The sequence below is a fragment of the Panulirus ornatus genome, chromosome 17, assembly GCF_036320965.1.
Source record: "Panulirus ornatus isolate Po-2019 chromosome 17, ASM3632096v1, whole genome shotgun sequence".
In the NCBI taxonomy this organism is placed as follows: domain Eukaryota; kingdom Metazoa; phylum Arthropoda; class Malacostraca; order Decapoda; family Palinuridae; genus Panulirus; species Panulirus ornatus.
The window spans coordinates 5,365,916-5,389,808 of record NC_092240.1 but is presented as its reverse complement, the minus strand read 5'-3'; the positions used below and the strand labels follow the sequence as shown (position 1 = coordinate 5,389,808).

Sequence of the window (23,893 nt, the reverse complement as noted above, 5' to 3'; positions counted from 1 at the left end):
CATCTGAGGACACTTTGGTCATTTGTGGAAGAGAGGAAACTATTGATAAAATGAGAAAAAGTGTAGGGACAGGACAAAAGAAATGCAGATTTTTATTTACCATTATTTAGCAGTTCAATGTGAATAAGTAAGGGCAAAACAATTTCTTGTAAATTCTGTATAAACTGCTTTTAAAGAAGATGTTAGATACACATAGAAAAGACATTTTTGTGGAAGAAGAATAAACTAAAGGCAGAATAACATTTAGAAATGATAGCTTTCGATTTTGCTTTTTTATAGCAAAAATACACATGAAATATTATTCAAAAGTAAAGAAAAAGAGTACCTAAGAGTAACCACCTATGAGGGATAATATTATAATAATAATCTAAGTTCCTGAAGAGAATATAAAGTTTCTTTTGGGGGAAATTCAACTTTTTTTTGAAAATTTACAAAATACCATTAAACGTGACACAGCATAAAAATACCTAAGCTCCAGAAAACTTCACCTTTTTTTCAGTATTATTTCAGCAAGATGCTTTTTGCATGCTTTAAGTAAAGATTCAGCAGATGTTCTTACTTTTTCATCAAGATATATTCAAACATTGGGGTAATATTTACTTAACTTACCTGGAGCACAGAAAGTATTCCAGTGACCATGACAAGTAAATTTGGTTCCTCAGTATAGGGTGATAGGGACCCAGCAACTGTTGAGAAGACAGCATATGCAAAGAGGCCAAAAGCGGATACCATGAGGAGAATATCATCCAATTCCTCCTCTCGCTCTCCATGAAACTTTAGCTGGCGAACCCTGCAAAAACCATGCATGTAAGTAAAATACAAAGCTTTTAAATATATATACTCCATCATACTGAATTAAGAAATTCCATACTTCCATGTAATATTCACACAAATTAGATTTTTTCCTATACTGCATTTAAGGTAGTGCCAAGAAGAGATAAAGAATGGCTTAATCTCCCCACATATACCAAAGCACCGAAACAGAATCCCCTATTCACAACCAATGATTATCCTAGGGGATAGGGGAGAAAGAATATTTCCCACGTGTCATAGAATGCGACTAAAAGGGGAGAGAGTGGGGGGCTGGAAATCCTCCCCTCTTGTTTTAAATTTTCCAAAAGAAGGAACAGAGAAGGGGCCCAAGCGAGGATATTCCCTCTAAGGCTCAGTCCTCTGTTCTTAATGCTACCTCGCTAGTTCAGGACACGGCGAATATGTATGAATTTTTTTTTTTTTCATACTACTCGCCATTTCCCACGTTAGTGAGGTAGCGTTAAGAACAGAGGACTGAGCCTTTGAAGGAAATCCTCACTTGGTCCCCTTCTCTGTTCCTTCTTTCGGAAAATTAAAACTGAGAGGAGAGGATTTCCAGCCCCCTGCTCCCTCCCCTTTTAGTCACCTTCTACGACACGCAGGGAATACGTGGGAGACAGCGACAAAGTATAATAAACAATAACTGAATATATATATATATATATATATATATATATATATATATATATATATATATATATATATATATATATATTTAAAACTTATCCCTGGGGATAGGGGATTAAGAATACTTCCCACGTATTCCCTGCGTGTCGTAGAAGGCGACTAAAAGGGGAGGGAGCGGGGGGCTGGAAATCCTCCCCTCTCGTTTTTTTTTTTAATTTTCCAAAAGAAGGAACAGAGGGGGCCAGGTGAGGATATTCCAAAAAAGGCCCAGTCCTCTGTTCTTAACGCTACCTCGCCAACGCGGGAAATGGCAAATAGTTTAAAAGAAAAAGAAAGATATTTTTAAAACTATCCGCCATTTCCCGCATTAGCGAGGTAGCGTTAAGAACAGAGGACTGGGCCTTTGTGGAATATCCTCACCTAGCCCCCCTCTGTTCCTTCTTTTGGAAAATTAAAAAAAGAGAAAAAAAAAAAAAAGAGAGGGGAGGATTTCCAGCCTCCCGCTCCCTCCCCTTTTAGTCACCTTCTACGACACGCAGGGAATACGTGGGAAGTATTCTTCATCCCCTATCCACAGGGATATATATATATATATATATATATATATATATATATATATAAGTATAAAAAAAAAAAAAAAAAATATATATATATTTTGGCTTTGTCGCTGTCTCCCGCGTTTGCGAGGTAGCGCAAGGAAACAGACGAAAGAAATGGCCCAACCCACCCCCATACACATGTATATACATACGTCCACACACGCAAATATACATACCTACACAGCTTTCCATGGTTTACCCCAGACGCTTCACATGCCCTGATTCAATCCACTGACAGCACGTCAACCCCGGTATACCACATCGATCCAATTCACTCTATTCCTTGCCCTCCTTTCACCCTCCTGCATGTTCAGGCCCCGATCACACAAAATCTTTTTCACTCCATCTTTCCACCTCCAATTTGGTCTCCCACTTCTCCTCGTTCCCTCCACCTCCGACACATATATCCTCTTGGTCAATCTTTCCTCACTCATTCTCTCCATGTGCCCAAACCATTTCAAAACACCCTCTTCTGCTCTCTCAACCACGCTCTTTTTATTTCCACACATCTCTCTTACCCTTACATTACTTACTCAATCAAACCACCTCACACCACACATTGTCTTCAAACATCTCATTTCCAGCACATCCATCCTCCTGCACACAACTCTATCCATAGCCCACGCCTCGCAACCATACAACATTGTTGGAACAACTATTCCTTCAAACATACCCATTTTTGCTTTCCGAGATAATGTTCTCGACTTCCACACATTCTTCAAGGCTCCCAGGATTTTCACCCCCTCCCCCACCCTATGATCCACTTCCGCTTCCATGGTTCCATTTGCTGTCAGATCCACTCCCAGATATCTAAAACACTTTACTTCCTCCAGTTTTTCTCCATTCAAACTTACCTCCCAATTGACTTGACCCTCAACCCTACTGTACCTAATAACCTTGCTCTTATTCACATTTACTCTTAACTTTCTTCTTTCACACACTTTACCAAACACAGTCACCAGCTTCTGCAGTTTCTCACATGAATCAGCCACCAGCGCTGTATCATCAGCAAACAACAACTGACTCACTTCCCAAGCTCTCTCATCCCCAACAGACTTCATACTTGCCCCTCTTTCCAAAACTCTTGCATTCACCTCCCTAACAACCCCATCCATAAACAAATTAAACAACCATGGAGACATCACACACCCCTGCCGCAAACCTACATTCACTGAGAACCAATCACTTTCCTCTCTTCCTACACGTACACATGCCTTACATCCTCGATAAAAACTTTTCACTGCTTCTAACAACTTGCCTCCCACACCATATATTCTTAATACCTTCCACAGAGCATCTCTATCAACTCTATCATTTGCCTTCTCCAGATCCATAAATGCTACATACAAATCCATTTGCTTTTCTAAGTATTTCTCACATACATTCTTCAAAGCAAACACCTGATCCACACATCCTCTACCACTTCTGAAACCACACTGCTCTTCCCCAATCTGATGCTCTGTACATGCCTTCACCCTCTCAATCAATACCCTCCCATATAATTTACCAGGAATACTCAACAAACTTATACCTCTGTAATTTGAGCACTCACTCTTATCCCCTTTGCCTTTGTACAATGGCACTATGCACGCATTCCGCCAATCCTCAGACACCTCACCATGAGTCATACATACATTAAATAACCTTACCAACCAGTCAATAATACAGTCACCCCCTTTTTTAATAAATTCCACTGCAATACCATCCAAACCTGCTGCCTTGCCGGCTTTCATCTTCCGCAAAGCTTTTACTACCTCTTCTCTGTTTACCAAATCATTTCCCTAACACTCTCACTTTGCACACCACCTCGACCAAAACACCCTATATCTGCCACTCTATCATCAAACACATTCAACAAACCTTCAAAATACTCACTTCATCTCCTTCTCACATCACCACTTCTTGTTATCACCTCCCCATTTGTGCCCTTCACTGAAGTTCCCATTTGCTCCCTTGTCTTACGCACTTTATTTACCTCCTTCCAGAACATCTTTTTATTCTCCCTAAAATTTAATGATACTCTCTCACCCCAACTCTCATTTGCCCTCTTTTTCACCTCTTGCACCTTTCTCTTGACCTCCTGTCTCTTTCTTTTATACATCTCCCACTCAATTGCATTTTTTCCCTGCAAAAATCGTCCAAATGCCTCTCTCTTCTCTTTCACTAATAATCTTACTTCTTCATCCCACCACTCACTACCCTTTCTAATCAACCCACCTCCCACTCTTCTCATGCCACAAGCATCTTTTGCGCAATCCATCACCGATTCCCTAAATACATCCCATTCCTCCCGCACTCCCCTTACTTCCATTGTTCTCACCTTTTTCCATTCTGTACTCAGTCTCTCCTGGTACTTCCTCACACAAGACTCCTTCCCAAGCTCACTTACTCTCACCACCCTCTTCACCCCAACATTCACTCTTCTTTTCTGAAAACCCATACAAATCTTCACCTTAGCCTCCACAAGATAATGATCAGACATCCCTCCAGTTGCACCTCTCAACACATTAACATCCAAAAGTCTCTCTCTCTCTCTCTCTCTCTCTCTCTCTCTATATATATATATATATATATATATTATCCCTGGGGATAGGGTAGAAAGAATACTTCCCATGCATTCCTCACATGTCATAGAAGGTGACTAAAGGGGACGGGAGCGTAGGGCCAGAAACCCTCCCCTCCTTGTATTTTAACTTTCTAAAAGGGGAAACAGAAGAAGGAGTCACACGGGAAGTGCTCATCCTCCTCGAAGGCTCAGATTGGGGTGTCTAAATGTGTGTGGATGTAACCAAGATGAGAAAAAAGGAGAGATAGGTAGTATGTTTGAGGAAAGGAACCTGGATGTTTTGGCTCTGAGTGAAACGAAGCTCAAGGGTAAAGGGGAAGAGTGGTTTGGGAATGTCTTGGGAGTAAAGTCAGGGGTTAGTGAGAGGACAAGAGCAAGGGAAGAAGTAGCACTACTCCTGAAACAGGAGTTCTGGGAGTATGTGATAGAGTGTAAGAAAGTAAATTCTAGATTGATATGGGTAAAACTGAAAGTTGATGGAGAGAGATGGGTGATTATTGGTGCATATGCATCTGGGCATGAGAATAAAGATCATGAGAGGCAAGTGTTTTGGGAGCAGCTGAATGTGTGTGTTAGTGGTTTTGATGCACAAGACGGGGTTATAGTGATGGGTGATTTGAATGCAAAGGTGAGTAATGTGGCAGTTGAGGGAATAATTGGTATACATGGGGTGTTCAGTGTTGTAAATGGAAATGGTGAAGAGCTTGTAGATTTATGTGCTGAAAAAGGACTGGTGATTGGGAATGCCTGGTTTAAAAAGCGAGATATACATAAGTATACGTATGTAAGTAGGAGAGATGGCCAGAGAGCGTTATTGGATTACGTGTTAATTGATAGGCGCGCGAAAGAGAGATGTTAATGTGCTGAGAGGTGCAACTGGAGGGATGTCTGATCATTATCTTGTGGAGGCGAAGGTGAAGATTTGTATGGGTTTTCAGAAAAGAAGAGAGAATGTTGGGGTGAAGAGAGTGGTGAGAATAAGTGAGCTTGGGAAGGAGACTTGTGTGAGGAAGTACCAGGAGAGACTGAGTACAGAATGGAAAATGGTGAGAACAAAGGAGGTAAGGGGAGTGGGGAAGGAATGGGATGTATTTAGGGAAGCAGTGATGGCTTGCGCAAAAGATGCTTGTGGCATGAGAAGTGTGGGAGGTGGGTTGATTAGAAAGAGTAGTGAGTGGTGGGATGAAGAAGTAAGATTATTAGTGAAAGAGAAGAGTGAGGCATTTGGACAATTTTTGCAGGGAAAAAATGCAAATGAGTGGGAGATGTATAAAAGAAAGAGGCAGGAGGTCAAGAGAAAGGTGCAAGAGGTGAAAAAGAGGGCAAATGAAAGTTGGGGTGAGAGAGTATCATTAAATTTTAGGGAGAACAAAAAGATGTTTTGGAAGGAGGTAAATAAAGTGTGTAAGACAAGGGAGCAAATGGGAACTTCAGTGAAGGGGGCTAATAGGGAGGTGATAACAAAGAATGGTGATGTGAGAAGGAGATGGAGTGAGTATTTTGAAGGTTTGTTCAATGTGTTTGATGATAGAGTAGCAGATATAGGGTGTTTTGGTCGAAGTGGTGTGCAAAGTGAGAGGTTTAGGGAAAATGATGTGGTAAACACAGAAGTAGTAAAAGCTTTGCGGAAGATGAAAGCCGCCATGGCAGCAGGTTTGGATGGTATTGCAGTGGAATTTATTAAAAAAGGGGGTGACGGTATTGTTGACTGGTTGGTAAGGTTATTTAATGTATGTATGATTCATGGTGAGGTGCCTGAGGATTGGCGGAATGCTTGCATAGTGCCATTGTACAAAGGCAAAGGGGATAAGAGTGAGTGCTCAAATTACAGAGATATAAGTCTGTTGAGTATTCCTGGTAAATTATATGGGAGGGTATTGATTGAGAGGGTGAAGGCATGTACAGAGCATCAGATTGGGGAAGAGCAGTGTGGTTTCAGAAGTGGTAGAGGATGTGTGGATCAGGTGTTTGCTTTGAAGAATGTATGTGAGAAATACTTAGAAAAGGAAATGGATCTCTATGTAGCATTTATGGATCTGGAGAAGGCATATGATAGAGTCGATAGAGATGCTCTGTGGAAGGTATTAAGAATATATGGGGTGGGAGGCAAGTTGTTAGAAGCAGTGAAAAGTTTTTATCGAGGATGGAATGCATGTGTACATGTAGGAAGAGAGGAAAGTGATTGGTTCTCAGTGAATGTAGGTTTGCGGCAGGGGTGTGTGATGTCTCCATGATTGTTTAATTTGTCTATGGATAGGGTTGTTAGGGAGGTGAATGCAAGAGTTTTGGAAAGAGGGGCAAGTATGCAGTCTGTTGTGGAGAGAGCTTGGGAAGTGAGTCAGTTGTTGTTTGCTGATGATACAGCGCTGGTGGCTGATTCATGTGAGAAACTGCAGAAGCCAGTGACTGAGTTTGGTAAAGTGTGTGAAAGAAGAAAGTTAAGAGTAAATGTGAATAAGAGCAAGATTATTGGGTACTGTAGGGTTGAGGGTCAAGTCAATTGGGAGGTAAGTTTGAATGGAGAAAAACTGGAGGAAGTAAAGTGTTTTAGATTAGATATCTGGGAGTGGATCTGGCAGCGGATGGAACTATGGAAGCGGAAGTGAATCATAGGGTGGAGGAGGGAGCGAAAATTCTGGGAGCCTTGAAGAATGTTTGGAAGTCGAGAACATTATCTCAGAAAGCAAAAATGGGTATGTTTGAAGGAACAGTGGTTCCAACAATGTTGTATGGTTGCAAGGCGTGGGCTATGGATAGAGTTTGTGCAGGAGGGTGGATGTGCCGGAAATGAGATGTTTGAGGACAATATGTGGTGTGAGGTGGTTTGATCGAGTAAGATTTTGAGTGATCGGGGCCTGAACATGCAGGAGGGTGAAAGGCATGCAAGGAATAGAGTGAATTGGAACGATGTGGTATACCGGGGTCGACGTGCTGTCAATGGATTGAACCAGGGCATGTGAAGCGTCTGGGGTAAACCATGGAAAGTTCTGGGCCTGGATGTGGAAAGGGAGCTGTGGTTTTGGTGCATTATTACATGACAGCTAGAGACTGAGTGTGAATGAATGGGGCCTTTGTTGTCTTTTCCTGGCGCTACCTCGCACACATGAGGGGGGAACGGGATGTTATTCCATGTGTGGTGAGGTGGCGATGGGAATAAATAAAGGCAGACTATGAATTATGTACATGTGTATTTATGTATATGTCTGTGTGTGTATATATATTTGTACATTGAGGTGTATAGGTATGTATATTTGCGTGTGTGGACGTGTATGTATACACATGTATGTGGGTGGGTTGGGCCATTCTTACGTCTGTTTCCTTGCGCTACCTCGCTAATGCGGGAGACAGCGATAAAGCAAAATAATAATCATAAAAAATAAATATATAAATATATATATATTATCCTTGGGGATAGGGGTGAAAGAATACTTCCCACATATTCCCTGCGTGTCGTAGAAGGCAACAAAAAGGGGAGGGAGTTGGGGGCTGGAAATTCTCCCCTCTCGTTTTTTTTTTTTTTTTTTATTCAAAAGAAGGAACAGAGAAGCAGGCCAGGTGAGGATATTCCCTCAGAGGCTACCTTGCTAACGCAGGAAATGGCGAATACTTTGAAAGAAAGAAATATATATATATATATATATATATATATATATATATATATATATATATATATATATATAAATATATATATATAAATAAAATATATATATATATATATATATATATATATATATATATATATATATATATATATATATATATATTGAGATTTATATGGGTAAAACTGAAAGTGGATGGAGAGAGATGGGTGATTATTGGTGCATATGCACCTGGGCATGAGAAGAAAGATCATGAGAGGCAAAGGGTTTTGGGAGCAGCTGAGTGAGTGTGGTAGTAGTTTTGATGCACGAGACTGGGTTATAGTGATGGGTGATTTGAATGCAAAGGTGAGTAATGTGACAGTTGAGGGAATAATTGGTTTACATGGGGTGTTCAGTGTTGTAAATGGAAATGGTGAAGAGCTTGTAGATTTATGTGCTGAAAAAGGACTGGTGATTGGGAATACCTGGTTTAAAAAGAGAGATATTCATGAGTATACGTATGTAAGTAGGAGAGATGGCCAGAGATTGTTACTGGCTTACGTGGTAATTGATAGGCGTGCGAAAGAGGGACTTTTGGATGTTAATGTGCTGAGAGGTGCAACTGGAGGGATGTCTGATCATTATCTTGTGGAGGCAAAGGTGAAGATATGTAGAGGTTTTCAGAAAAGAAGAATGTTAGGGTGAAGAGAGTGGTGAGAGTAAGTGAGCTTGGGAAGGAGACTTGTGTGAGGAAGTACCAGGAGATATTGAATACAGAATGGAAAAAGGTAAGAACAAAGGACGTAAGGGGAGTGGGGGAGGAATGGGATGTATTTAGGGAAGCAGTGATGGCTTGCGCAAAAGATGCTTGTGGCATGAGAAGCATGGGAGGTGGGCAGATTAGAAAGGGTAGTGAGTGGTGGGATGAAAAAGTAAGATTATTAGTGAAAGAGAAGAGAGAGGCATTTGGAAGACTTTTACAGGGAAATAATGCAAATGAGTGGGAGATGTATAAAAGAAAGAGGCAGGAGGTCAATAGAAAGGTGCAAGAGGTGAAAAAGAGGGCAAATGAGAGTTGGAGTGAGAGAGTATCATTAAATTTTAGGGAGAATAAAAAGATGTTTTGGAAGGAGGTAAATAAACTGCGTAAGACAAGGGAACAAATGGGAACATCAGTGAAGGGGGTAAATGGAGAGGTGATAACAAAAGTGGTGATGTGCGAAGGAGATGGAGTGAGTATTTTGAAGGTTTGTTGAATTTGTTGATGATAGAGTGGCAGATATAGGGTGCTTTGGTCGAGGTGGTGTGCAAAGTGAGAGGGTTAGGAAAAATGATTTGGTAAACAGAGAAAAGGTAGTAAAAGCTTTGTGGAAGATGAAAGCCAGCAAGTCAACGGGTTTGGATGGAATTGTAGTGGAATTTATTAAAAAAGGGGGTGACTATATTGTTGACTAGTTGGTAGGGCTATTTAATGTATGTATGACTCATGGTGAGGTGCCTGAGGACTGGCAGAATGCTTGCATAGTGCCATTGTACAAAGGCAAAGGGGATAAAAGTGAGTGCTCAAATTACAGAGGTATAAGTTTGTTGAGTATTCCTGGGAAATTATATGGGAGGGTATTGATTGAGAGGGTGAAGACATGTACAGAGCATCATATTGGGGAAGAGCGGTGTGGTTTCAGAAGTGGTAGAGGATGTGTGGATCAGGTGTTTGCTTTGAAGAATGTATGTGAGAAATACCTAGAAAAGCAAATGGATCTCTATGTAGCATTTATGGATCTGGAGAGGGCATAGGATAGAGGTGTTAGAGATGCTCTGTGGAAGGTATTAAGAATATATGGTGTGGGAGGCAAGTTGTTAGAAGCAGTGAAAAGTTTTTATCGAGAATGTAAGGCATGTGTATGAGTAGGAAGAAAGTGATTGGTTCTTAGTGAATGCTGGTTTGTGGCAGAAGTGCGTGATGTCTCCAAGGTTGTTTAATTTGTTTATGGATAGGGTTGTTAGGGAGGTGAATGCAAGAGTTTTAGAGAGAGGATGAAGTATGCAGTCTGTTGTGGATGAGAGAGCTTGGGAAGTGAGTCAGTTGTTGTTTGCTGATGATACAGTGCTTTGGCTGATTCGGGTAAGAAACTGCAGAAGCTGGTGACTGAGTTTGGTAAAGTGTGTTAAAGAAGAAAGCTGAGAGTAAATATGAATAAGAGCAAGGCTATTAGGTACAGTAGGGTTGAGGGCCAAGTCAATTAGGAGGTAAGTTTGAATGGAGAAAAGCTGGAGAAAGTGAAGTGTTTTAGATACTGGGAGTGGATTTGGCAGCAGATGGAACCATGGAAGCAGAAGTGAATCATGGGGTGGGGGAAGGGGTGAAAGTTCTGGGAGCGTTGAAAAATGTGTGGAAGTCGAGAACATTATCTTGGAAAGCAAAAATGGGTATGTTTGAAGGAATACTGGTTCCAACAATGTTATATGGTTGCGAGGTGTGGGCTATAGCTAGAGTTGTGTGGAGGATGGTGGATGTACTGGAAATGAGATGTTTGAGGACAATATGTCCTGTGAGGTGGTTTGATCGAGTAAGTAATGAAAGGGTAAGAGAGATGTGTGGTAATAAAAAGAGTGTGGTTGAGAGAGCAGAAGAGGATGTTTTGAAATGGTTTGGTCACATGGAGAGAATGAGTGAGGAAGGATTGACCAAGAGGATATATGTGTCAGAGGTGGAGGGAACAAGGAGAAGTGGGAGACCAAATTGAAGTGGAAAGATGAAGTGAAAAAGATTTTGAGTGATCGGGGCCTGAACATGCAGGAGGGTGAAAGGCGTGCAAGGAATAGAGTGAACTGGAACGATGTGGTATACGAGGGTCCACGTGCTGTCAATGGATTGAACCAGGCCATGTAAACCATCTGGGGTAAACCACGGAAAGTTCTATGGGGCCTGGATGTGGAAAGGGAGCTGTGGTTTCGGTGCATTATACATGACAGCTAGAGACTGAGTGTGAACGAATGTGGCCTTTGTTGCCTTCTCCTAGCACTACCTCGCACACATGTGGGGGGAGGGGGTTGTTATTTCATGTGTGGTGGGGTGGCGAAGGGAATGAAGAAGGGCAGACAGTGTGAATTATGTACCTGTGTATATATGAATGTGTCAGTGTGTGTGTATATATATGTATACGTTGAGATGTATAGGTATGTGTATGTGCATGTGTAGATGTGTAGTTATATACATGTGTATGTGGGTAGGTTGGGCCATTCTTCTGTCTGTTTCCTTGCGCTACCTCACTAACGCGGGAGACAGCAACAAAGTATAACAGAATAGAATATATATATATATATATATATATATATATATATATATATATATATATATATATATATATATATATATATATCTTTTCTTTTCTTTTAAACTATCCGCCATTTCCCGCATTAGCGAGGTAGCGTTAAGAACAGAGGACTGGGCCTTTGTGGAATATCCTCACCTGGCCCCCCTCTGTTCCTTCTTTTGGAAAATTAAAAAAAAGAAAAAAAAAAAACGAGAGGGGAGGATTTCCAGCCTCCAGCTCCCTCCCCTTTTAGTCGCCTTCTACGACACGCAGGGAATACGTGGGAAGTATTCTTCATCCCCTATCCCCAGGGATAATATATATAATAACCCCTGGGGTTAGGGGAGAAAGAATACTTCCCACGTATTCCCTGCGTGTCGTAGAAGGCGACTAAAAGGGGAGGGAGCGGGTGGCTGGAAATCCTCCCCTCTCGTTTTTTTTTTTAATTTTCCAAAAGAAGGAACAGAGAAGGGGGCCAGGTGAGGATATTCCCTCTAAGGCCCAGTCCTCTGTTCTTAACGCTACCTCACTAATGCGGGAAATGGCGAATAGTATGAAAGAAAGATATATATATATATATATATATATATATATATATATATATATATATATATATATATATATGTTTATATTTATTTATATTTTGCTTTGTCGCTGTACAATTGCACTATGCAAGCATCCCTCCAATCCTCAGGCACCTCACCATGAGTCATTATTTATTTATATATTTATTTATTTTGCTTTGTCGCTGTCTCCCGCGTTTGCGAGGTAGCGTCAAGAACAGAGGACTGGGCCCCTTTTGGAACATCCTCACCTGGCCCCACTCTGTTCCTTGTTTTGGAAAATAAAAAAAAAAAAACGAGAGGGGAGGATTTCCAGCCCCCCCTCCCTCCCCTTTTAGTCGCTTTCTACAACACGCAGGGAATACGTGGGAAGTATTCTTAATCCCCTATCCCCAGGGATAGGGGATTAATACATACATTAAATAACCTTACCAACCAGTCAACAATACAGTCACCCCCTTTTTTTAATAAATTCCACTGCAATACCATCCAAATCTGCTGCCTTGCCGGCTTTCATCTTCTGCAAAGCTTTTACTACCTCTTCTCTGTTTACCAAATCATTCTCCCTAACCCTCTCACTTTGCATACCACCTCGACCAAAAACACCCTATATATATATTTTCTTTCTTTTCTTTCATACTATTTGCCATTTCCCACAGTGTTAAGAACAGAGGACTGGGCCTTTGAGGGAATATCCCCACCTGGCCCCCTTCTCTGTTCCTTTTGGAAAATTAAAAAAAAATGTGAGGGGAGGATTTCCAGCCACCTGCTCCCTCCCCTTTTAGTCACCTTCTTTGACATGCAGGGAATACATGGGAAGTATTCTTTCTCCCCTATCCCCAGGGATATATATATTTTTTTTTATTTATTTTGCTTTGTCGCTGTCTCCCGCGTTAGCGAGGTAGCGCAAGGAAATAGACGAAAGAATGGCCCAACCCACCCACATACACATGTATATACATACACGTCCACACACGCAAATATACATACCTATACATCTCAATGTACACATATATATATATATATATATATATATATACACACACAAACATATACATATATACACATGTACATAATTCATACTGTCTGCCTTTAATCATTCCCATCACCACCTCACCACACATGGAATAACAACCCCCTCCCCCCTCATGTGTGCGAGGTAGCGCTAGGAAAAGACAACAAAGGCCCCATTCGTTCACACTCAGTCTCTAGCTGTCTTGTAATAATGCACCGAAACCACAGTTCCCTTTCCACATCCAGGCCCCACAGAACTTTCCATGGTTTACCCCAGACGCTTCACATGCCCTGGTTCAATCCATTGACAGCACGTCGACCCCGGTATACCACATCATTCCAATTAACTCTATTCCTTGCACGCCTTTCACCCTCCTGCATGTTCAGGGCCCGATCACTCAAAATCTTTTTCACTCCACCTTTCCATCTCCAATTTGGTCTCCACGTTCCCTCCACCTCTGACACATATATCCTCTTGGTCAATCTTTCCTCACTCATTCTCTTCATGTGACCAAACCATTTTAAAACACCCTCTTCTGCTCTCTCAACCACACTCTTTTTATTTCCACACATCTCTCTTACCCTTACATTACTTACTTGATCAAACCACCTCACACCACATATTGTCCTCAGACATCTCATTTCCAGCACATCCACCCTCCTGCGCACAACTCTATCCATAGCCCACACCTCGCAACCATACAACATTGTTGTGCGCAGGAGGATATATATATATATATATACTCTATCCAAAAATATATATATATATATATATATATATATATATATATATATATATATATATATATATATATATATATATGTGTGTGTGTGTGTGTGTGGTGAAGTGCCTGAGGATTGGCAGAACGCATGCATAGTGCCCATTGTACAAAGGCAAAGGGGATACAGGTAAGTGTTGAAATTACAGAGGTATAAGTTTGTTGGGTATATCAAGGAAATTATATGGGAGGGTATTGATTGAGAGGGTAAAGGCATGTACAGAGCTTCAGACTGGGGAAGAGCAGTGTGGTTTCAGAAGAGGAAGAGTGTTTGCTTGGAAGAATGTATATGAGAAATACTTAGAAAAACAGATGGATTTGTATGTAGCATTTATGGATCTGGAGAATGCATATGATAGGGTTGATAGAGATGCTTTGTGGAGGATATTAAGAGTACGTGGTGTGGGAGGTAAGTTGCTAGAAGTGGTGAAAAGTTTGTACCAAGGATGTAAGGCATGTGTATGAGTAGGAAGAGAGGAAAGTGATTGGTTCCCAGTGAATGTCGGTTTGCAGTAGGGGTGCATGATGTCTCCATAGTTATTTAATTTGTTTATGGATGGGGTTGTTAGGGAGGTGAATGAAAGAGTTTTGGAGAGAGGGGCAAGTATGCAGTCTGTTGTGGATGAGAGGGCGTGGGAAGTGAGTCAGTTATTGTTTGGTGATGATACACCGCTGGTGGCTGATTCGGGTAAGAAACTGCAGAAATTGGTGACTGAGTTTGGTAAAGTGTGTGAAAGAAGAAAGTTGAGAGTAAATGTGAATAAGAGCAAGGTTGTTAGGTACAGTAGGTTTGAAGGACAAGTTAATTGGGAGGTAAGTTTGAATGGAGAAAAACTGGAGGAAGTGAAGTGTTTTAGATATCTAGGAGTGGATTTGGCAGCTGATGGAACCATGGAAGCAGAAGTGAGTCACAGGGTGGGGGAGGGGGCGAAGGTTCTGGGAGTGTTGAAGAATGTGTGGAGGGCGAGAACTTTATCTGAGAGAGCAAAAATGGGTATGTCTGAAGGAATGGTGGTTCCAACAATGTTATATGGTTGTGAGGCATGGGCTGTAGATAGGGTTGTGCATGTTCAAGCCCCAATCACTCAAAATCTTTTTCACTCCATCCTTCCAGCTCTGTTCTTGTTTCTTCCACTTCTGACATATATCCTTTTTGTTCACCCTTCCTCACTCATTCTCTCTATATGACCAAATATCCCCACCTCTGATTGTATCAATCTTTTAGGCCTATCCACTGTTTCTTCTGCATTTCCTTCTTAATTTCAGTATATTCAAACCTGTTGTCTGGACTGAATAACACTATGTTCTGCATGTCCTTCTTAATTTCAACATGTTCAAACCTGCTGTCTCCACTGAATAATACTATTTTCCCTTTTTTCTTCCATACCTTAAAGAAACTTTTACTCCTTAGAACTGACCTGACAAAACCAATGAACATGGCGATGATGCTGAAGAACATAATCCCACAATGCGAACAGTCAGCCAGATATATTGCCAACATCTTGAGCTCCTCTCGGTTGACTAACACGAAGAAAAGGATGAGACAAATCAATGATGCTACCAACACAAGAAGACCACAGAAAAGCCCCTTGCTGGCTCCAACACAGTCAACACGGGAATGGCAGCGCCGTGACACCACTGACATGCCATCGCCTGCCACCTCAGGATCATACACAAACCTGGAAAAAAAAATTGCATAAAGAACTAATGATAAATGCTGATCAATTAAGAAAGCCGAAGGTATCCACATGCAGTAATAATGTAACTGCTTTTCAATTTAATTTCCCTGTATCTCATATATAAAGAGCATTTTTCTTCATATTAAATTATCATCTATTATTGTCATAACAACTGACACATGATTATTTGGTATAAAAATCCTGCAAGATTCTGAGTTGCATATTGTTTATAAATTTTTGCTGAATTCTTAAGGAAAACATTATGAAAGTAAGAACCTCATACTAATATTCCTAATAACGTCCAATACAGTATTTATGAACACTCATGATGTAAAATTTACCTAGGATTCCGACCAATGTGTTTCCACATTATATAGAGCACTGAAGCGCCGATAAGAGAGTACTCAACGATGAATGGGTACAAGTAGGGGGCAGAGTCCGATACAATGGAACCCATTATCTCCACTCGTTCACAGGTGCGGTTGACTATGTCCTCCTCATTCACCCAGCGACTTGCTGCAGAATCACCAGATTTAGCAGAATTCTTCTAGTGACCATATCTATATATTTTCAATATAATTTCAGTTGGGGAAAACATCCGGAAAAGTCATTTATGAAGAACATTTGTAAAAACAGAAAAGGAAAACAGAGTTGCAAGATCCATAATGGAAAGCACACATTCTTAAGTACCTCTACACTGTTGTAGAGGTAGTCATGCAATGAAACTAATGAAAGCTTTAGGAATGCAGTATCTGCTGCTTCCATCTGTACATATCCTATATATTCAATCCAGTTTTTAGAGCACTTTAGCACCTACCATGCAAAACCAATAATGCAGAAATATTAATTAGAGGAAAAGTACAGCTGTAAAAGTACTGTACTATGGGGTTTATGGGTGACAACTACATTCCCATTGATACTAGTAAAGTACACACTGCTCATTCAAAAAATATGAGATAAACATCAATAACATTCCTGTACTACAATATCAGGCCAAATTCGATACAAGAAGCACTAGGGTGTTGGGGTCAAAAAATCAACCTGAGGGTTTAGCTTCTCAGGTTCAAGCTCACAAGAGTGCTCTTCAGTCCCAAGGGACATACCCTGCTGCATGGTTCCATTGATTTCCTGCATTTCAACAAAATCGTCCAGATTATAGAGGTACTTGTTGGGGGCCATGAGGCCACGATTTTTCAGTGCACGCCGAATACCCTCTGTCAGTGAGAAGAGAGAGAGAGTCAGACAAAGGTCTACACCAGAAGAGTGGTTAGTCTATAGAAAGCTGGATTACATTAAGCCTTCAACTTTTGCAACAGCACTACAAGTGGAAGTGAAAATTTTAGAAATTCCTTAAAGAACAGCTGATAGTTTTCAGTAATTTCTGTAAGAGACTGAAGTAATGTAAATGTCATACTTCATATATCTTCTAATTTTTCACAAATCAATAACGTTTCTACTAAGAAATAAAAGAGTATTTACAAACTGGCAAGAAAATTGACTACTCATACTATAAACAGAAGGAAACTACTCTCCACCTGTGGTTTAGAACTGCGAGAAATCATATATAGGTCATAAGCTCTATGAAAGAATTCATAATAATAAATCATACATAGAAAACTGTAAATAATAAAAATGGCCACTCCACACACCTTGTCACTGAAGAATATATATTCATATTGTGTCCAAAGTTTCTTATTAAGATCAAAGGAAGCAAAGTACTCACCAAGGATCATATAGTCTTCTCCGTTGTGTCCTTGTCTTACTCTAAACTCATTGATTTCCTTAAGGCTTTCCCGTACAAGAGTTCGTACCCACACGCACAGGTTCGTAGCCACAATGTGCATCAAGCCAAATCGGGCAAGGAATTTGAACTTGTGGATATTTAGCTACGGAGATATAATAATTACAATAAAATACTGTAAAATCTACATTTTATTACAGAATAACATGAAATATAAATTTTCTCATGAAATGATAATTTTATCAATATTTGTTTCTAGTTCATAAATGAGAAAAGTAAATAGACTATAAATATATGTCTCGCAATGCCATATTGCACAAAGTTCAAAAGAGGTTTTTGTTTCACTATGCATGTGAATACAACAATGGAGTTTAACCCATTCACTGTGAAAAATGAGCACTTAACCTATTATGCAATTTTATTATGCTTGTGTCAATGAATATTCTAATATATTTGCACCTTACAGGCTTGTATCTATGGGCATGTTGCCATCTATTTGCAACTCTTTAAGCTCACCTTGAGATACCACTTCCACAGCATCAGTCTATCAATCATATTTCAAAGAGTGAAGTCATGCAGTATCTTGACCAAACATACAATTTTCATGGTAGATATGGATATGGCGGAAAATTGTGAACAGGTATGAAAAAAAAGATAGGAAATGAAATCTGAGATAACAAAGGGTCTTAAGGTGACCTACGTATGACTGGATTAGAAAAACATTAATAAAAGTGGATTGCTGGATTGTGGTGAAGCAAATGCTCCAGTTACGTAATGCGAGAAAAGTAAATGTTAAACAAAAGTAGATTGTGATGAAGTAAATGCCCCAAATATTAACATAATGTGAAAAAAGTAAGACCATGGCTACTGTTGACTTGCAATTATCTTCAAAACAAAAAATTGTCAGCCATACCTGTGATAAAACCAATGAGGAAAAGCAAAAAATTTAACTGGTGATATCATATTTGAAGAAATAAACACTTCAAAAACAAAGCAGTGCTATGTGTTGTGATGAAAGAAACAGGACTACACACCTCAAGTTCTTGTGAGAGCCACCTCTTTCCTAACTTCCTGTTTAGCATCCACTCACACTGACCCACATGTCAGGCAAGAATATCATCTTAATGCATTTTTACATATTCCTTTTATTATCATTTAATATTACTGTGCTAGGTTCACTCATATATACACTGTCCAAGAAACATATGCTAGCATTCATTCACTCAATACAAGTATGCACCAAGTTTTTAAAAATGACCAAAAATCCAATTTTGTGTCTAAAGGTACATTTCAGGGTTTAAAAGGTGTAATACCCTTTCCTGCACATTATTTGGTCATACTATGTGAAAACAAATATTCTGTAATACCAGGAAAATGTGAAAATGAAAATATGTTTAAAAGTATTTTGAGTGACGATCAACAAACTCACTTCATAAAGATGATGTTAGTACAAGATTTATCTTCTGAAGTACATAACATTATTCAGCAATCATTTTCAAACAAAACATGTTCAAAATGGTAAAATGAAAACCAGTATCACAAATGTATAATTATTGTAAATATTTACATACTTGTGATATTACATATCCCAACAAATAAATTTACAGTAATGGTACTGCTTGATAGAGCAAATTCATATAAAGAAATAATAAAAGACACTGTAATGGTCATGATTGTATGAGATTTCCTATTTACTGTACATCATATCATAAAGCAATCATTTATGAACAACTGCACATACAAATCTGAGTAAGACCAAAAACAGTAGTAAAGTAATTAATGGATACATTTATGCACTAGTAGTAGAATGTATTTCAACAAACTCATGATGATGTTAGTAAAAGACTAATTGTTTGGTGTATATGATATACAGAAAACTTTACAAACAAAAGCAAATAAAAACCCAGAGAAAAACTAAAAAGAGCATCACAAATTGATAATAAACTTTTATGTGTGGCTAACGACTATCCATATGTGCCTTATTCACTTTACAGTACCAAGAAGGTGTCCAAGAAGGTGTGCAAAAGTGTTAGATAAAAATATTTTGTAATGCTCAGGGCTCCATGTAACTACATGATGTTGACAGTGAATGGGTTAAGCATTGGAAAAAAATGTTGAAGCATGTCTGAAATGAAGCCATCCTATCTATATTTCACATATCTATATTAGCGTAAAAGCATAAAAGGCCATTTTTCAAAAATATATGATTATCATAAACAGCCACTTATGTCTAATGTAATTAAAAATACTTAAATCTTTGACTGTCTCCCACTTCTGTGGGCTAACAATTGAAAGGAAGGAAGAAATGGCTATCTGGGAATTCTAAAACAACAAAGCAATTGACTCTGGATGTCAGTGTAAATGATCTTAAAAAAAGTGCTCTGTGTTAACTTTGTATATATAACTGGAGAACATACAAAATGAAATACGTAGACGTTACCAGCATAAACACAACACCTACCCTGGCATTCATGAAGATGAAGTACATCTGCATGAAAGTGAAAACCAGTTGTAGCAGAGGGTTAACACCACGTAGGATCTGGTAACATGGGGATGTGATGGGGATTTCGAAGAATACACCAAACTCTAGTCCATTGTAGATCATTGTACCCAATCCAAATGCTGCAGAAATAAACTGTTTCAACAAACTTTGTATACTGTCAGTGTAAATGAAATACATTTATCACAGTAAGTATGTAACCTTTACGACTTCTTTAGCTTCAAGGCTACATTTCATGCAGGGGCAGTTTAAGGTGGGCTCCTTTTAGGCAAGAAAGTCCATGATGCTGTACTCTTATCATGGTGTTGACGATGATTCAGCCTCATCAAAGGTGACTTTTTGCTCATGGTGTTATCACTTGCAGGTGGAATCCACTTACACCAATAATTGAGAATTGAGTGTGTGGAAAGAGAGATCATTGTTGATGAGGGCAAAGATGGGTATGCTTGATGGCATAGTAGTTCTGATGGTGTTATATGGATATGAAGCATGGATCAAAGATAGAAAAAAAGTATGAAAGAGGGTGAATGTGTTGGATATGAAATGTTTAAGGACAATATGTGGTGTAAGGAGGCTTAGAAAACTGAAGAGGGTGTACTAGAATGGTTTGGACATTTGGTGAGAAAGAGTATGGAGAAATTGACAAAAAAGGGTATGTATGTCAAAAGTGGAGGGGGAAAAAAAGGGGGACTAAATTGGAGATTACTGAGTGGAGTGATAAAGGTTTTGAGTGTTTGGGACCTGAACATGCAGGAGGGTGTAAGATGTCCACAGAAAAGAGTGCACTAGAGCAATGTGGTATATACAGGGTAGTGAGTTCTACTCTACCTCAAACTATGCCTCATCTGCCTGGTCATCCACCTTGTCACTTTGCTCCTTCCTCTCTGGCCAGTCTATCTTTGTGGTTTTTGATGAATCAGCCTTTCCCCTTTCTCCATCAACAGTAGTGTACTTCAAGGTTCTGTCCTGTTCCCCACCCCTTTTCTCTTTTTTTTTTTCAATAATTTCCTCTCTTTTACAAATGCACTCATACACTGATGATTCAACCACACCCTTCAATTCTGCTCCATCTTTTCTCACTCAATCAGCATCTTGTCTTGACACAGTTTCTTTGATAAACTCAAGACTTGGACAGGATATCTCAGTAGGGTAAACAAAACTTAGTTCAGTTAAATGCCTCTAAGTCCCAATTTCTACCCATATCTTTATTGAAAACCCTTCACAACTATCCTGTCTCCTTTGATGGTTCTATTTTCACCTCTTGACTCAACGAACATACCTGGTATTACTGTGACTTCCACTCTTTCTTGGAAACCCCACATTATGGAAACAGCTATGTCTGCCCCTAAGAAATTGGGAGTCATATTTAGATGTCAAAATTTCTTTTTCAGTTGAGTCAAAAGTAGTCTGACTTATAAACTCTCTCAGGTTCATATCAAAACAACCTCTTTACCCTACAATACAACGTTAGTTCACTTTCCCTCTGCTGTAGCTATTACTCTGATTTTTGCCCCAAGAGCTGGATGCTTGTGTGCCCCCACCACTAGCTTGGCTCAGCAAGCTGCTGCATCACGATTACTGTGTGGCCAATGGCAATTTGAGGGTGGGATGTTTTGATAACTGTTTCTTTCCCTATACCTTAAAGCTTTGGAACTCTCTGCATTCTCATGTCTTTCCCAATAACTATGGCCTGGCACATATTAAAAGAGTAAGTTCTTCACTGCCTCCAAAATTCATAAATACTTTCCCTTGTCTCTTCTATTTCCCTTTCATAATCCTCTCTGCATTTCAATTAAGGATGGTCTTGATGTGGACTTTTGTACATCACTGGAGTTCCAACGTAAAAAAGAAAAAAATTAAAACTTGTACATGCCTGGGAGTGTAGTCTCAGATGGGTGTGTCTGGCAGAGTGGAGCTTAAAGACTGTTTTAAGTATGTTTTGTCAGAGTTGTCTTTGCTGGGAAGGGGGATCTAAAAGTATGGGTTGTTGATATGCAAAGCAGGGGTAAGCTTTTTAATTCTATAGAAGAGTTGGTGGTTGGCTCTGTGGTGCTTTGGGTGAGAAGGGTCCAGTGCATACACACACATTTAATTTAGGGTAAGTGGAGGGTGGAATGCTCTGAGCAAGGAGACTGTGAATGTCAGCAAATTATAAAGATTTAAAAGTCTTCTTAATGGTACAAAAAGTATGAGATAGGGCCATCAAGTGTGTAACTTTTTCTTCATACTGTACAAATGGGTAATCACACTCACACACACAAGAATTTGTGTTTGAAAGGAACTTGGAGTTGACACTGTGACTAACCAGTCACCAGAGTTCCACATCCAGAAAATAGAAAAGATAAACTCTCTGCCAGCAAATACTAGAAAGGCATTCATGTATATGGTAAGGAAAACTTTAGCAAGCTGTTCACTTTCTATCTATAGCTCTGATGCCCATTCCCTCCAGGAACTCCCATCAAGGGGGTGGCCACAGCAAAAGAGTCTCCACCTATCCTTGTCCTTACATGCCTCTCTTGCATACACCATTCTATGCACTCTTTCACCATTTCTCTTCCACTCTATTTCCCCATGTCATAGATGATCTTCCTCTCACACCAACCTCTTTAACTGTACTATCATACACTCTCCTTGTAAACTCCCCATCTTGCACTGTTTTTCATATGTCCAAAGCACCTCAAAGTATTACATTTCATCCACTCTACCACTCCACAAAGCATTCCCTTTCCATACAATATGTCTTGTATGCCCTTCATTTCTTTCTTTATTCCATCTAGCCATACTACATGCTCCTCTCAAAACAGCTCATTTCCGCAGCCTGGATCTTGACCTCTGTGACTCATTACATGTCCACATTTTAGCTGCATAGGTCAGGGTTGAGAGGACTATGCTGTCCCTTAAACCTTTCCTCAGTTCCATACTTAAGCTTCTACCCTTCATCATTCTATTAAGGGACACAATGGCCTTTATCCTGGACTGCTGTCTCCCTTATCTCCTCCATACCACCAAACTTTCCCAAGATAGCTCTTAAATACTTTCTAACCCTATATCTGGAACACAGTTTCGTACACTTTCTTCTTTCATTCTATAGGGTTTTGGAAAATCTATATTTTCACTCAATTTCCTTTTAAACACCAGTACTTTACTTTTACTTGCATTTACCTTCAACTGCCTATGCTTACACATATCATGAAACACACTTACAACCTTCTGCAATTCCTCTTCACTCTCAGCACACAAAAAAGTATCATTCACAAACAGGCTTGTCACTAGCCACCATACCTCACCAATACACACCATCTCTGTATCCCATTTCTCTAGTTTTGCTTTCACTTCTCTTATCACTCCATCCATATATATGAAAAAAGCCATAATGACATCACACAACCCTGCCTCACATCCATTTGTACACCAAAACTTTCATTTACTCTCTATCCACTCTTACAAATACATTTGCTCCACTATAGAAGGCTTTCACACCATCCAACAGTTGTGCCCCTTCCCTGTATATCCTTAATACATCCCATAGAGCATTCTACTCCACCTTGCCATACGCTTTCTCCTAATCCATACAAACTTCATGCAGCTTCTTACTTTTTGTTAGATACTTTTCCACAGTCATTTTCACCACAAAAATCTGATCCACACTACCCCTACCTTTCCTAAAACTAGCTTGCTCCTCATATATTCTACATTAAGTCTCTTCCATCACTCTATCAATCTACACTTGCATACACTTTTCCAGATAAACTTAGAAAACATATTCCCCTATAATTGTGATAAACATCCTTAGCACCTTTTTTCTTTGAATACAGGAAGAATAGCTTTCACTCACTCCTCGGGCACAACCTTCCATACTTCAACATTTCAGCCATAATCCCATCCATTCCAAGTGCCTTGCCTACCTTTAATGTCATTATTGCCCTTTCTATCTTTCTTCTTGCTGTAGGCCCATGCACTTGTATCCATTTTCTTTCATCCTCCATACCCATGCATGTGACAAGTGCTGCCTCACCTTCTACCACATTCATCAGTTCTTCAAAATATTCTTTCTATCTTCCCTTCACTTCCTCCTTTTAATTCAGCAACTTCCCTTCCTTAATTCTGACATTAACAT

The 23,893-nt window shown here is 39.7% G+C and overlaps 1 protein-coding gene across 13 annotated transcripts in view; it reads right to left on the bottom strand.

Annotated features, from left to right (window-relative positions):
• Positions 1 to 23,893, bottom strand: part of OtopLa (Otopetrin-like a) — a 620,636-nt gene that overhangs the window by 4,669 nt on the left and 592,074 nt on the right. For 9 of the 13 annotated variants that reach the window (XM_071671811.1, XM_071671813.1, XM_071671816.1 and 6 more), the window contains 6 exons: positions 19,738 to 19,898; positions 17,259 to 17,421; positions 16,609 to 16,749; positions 15,877 to 16,051; positions 15,275 to 15,535; positions 610 to 790 (listed from right to left, as the gene is read on the bottom strand). In XM_071671811.1, coding sequence (XP_071527912.1) covers positions 610 to 790; positions 15,275 to 15,535; positions 15,877 to 16,051; positions 16,609 to 16,749; positions 17,259 to 17,421; positions 19,738 to 19,898 — 1,082 coding nt within the window. The remainder of the gene's footprint in view (positions 1 to 609; positions 791 to 15,274; positions 15,536 to 15,876; positions 16,052 to 16,608; positions 16,750 to 17,258; positions 17,422 to 19,737; positions 19,899 to 23,893) is intronic. The other 4 variants (XM_071671815.1, XM_071671821.1, XM_071671822.1 and 1 more) reach the window with 2 other exon arrangements.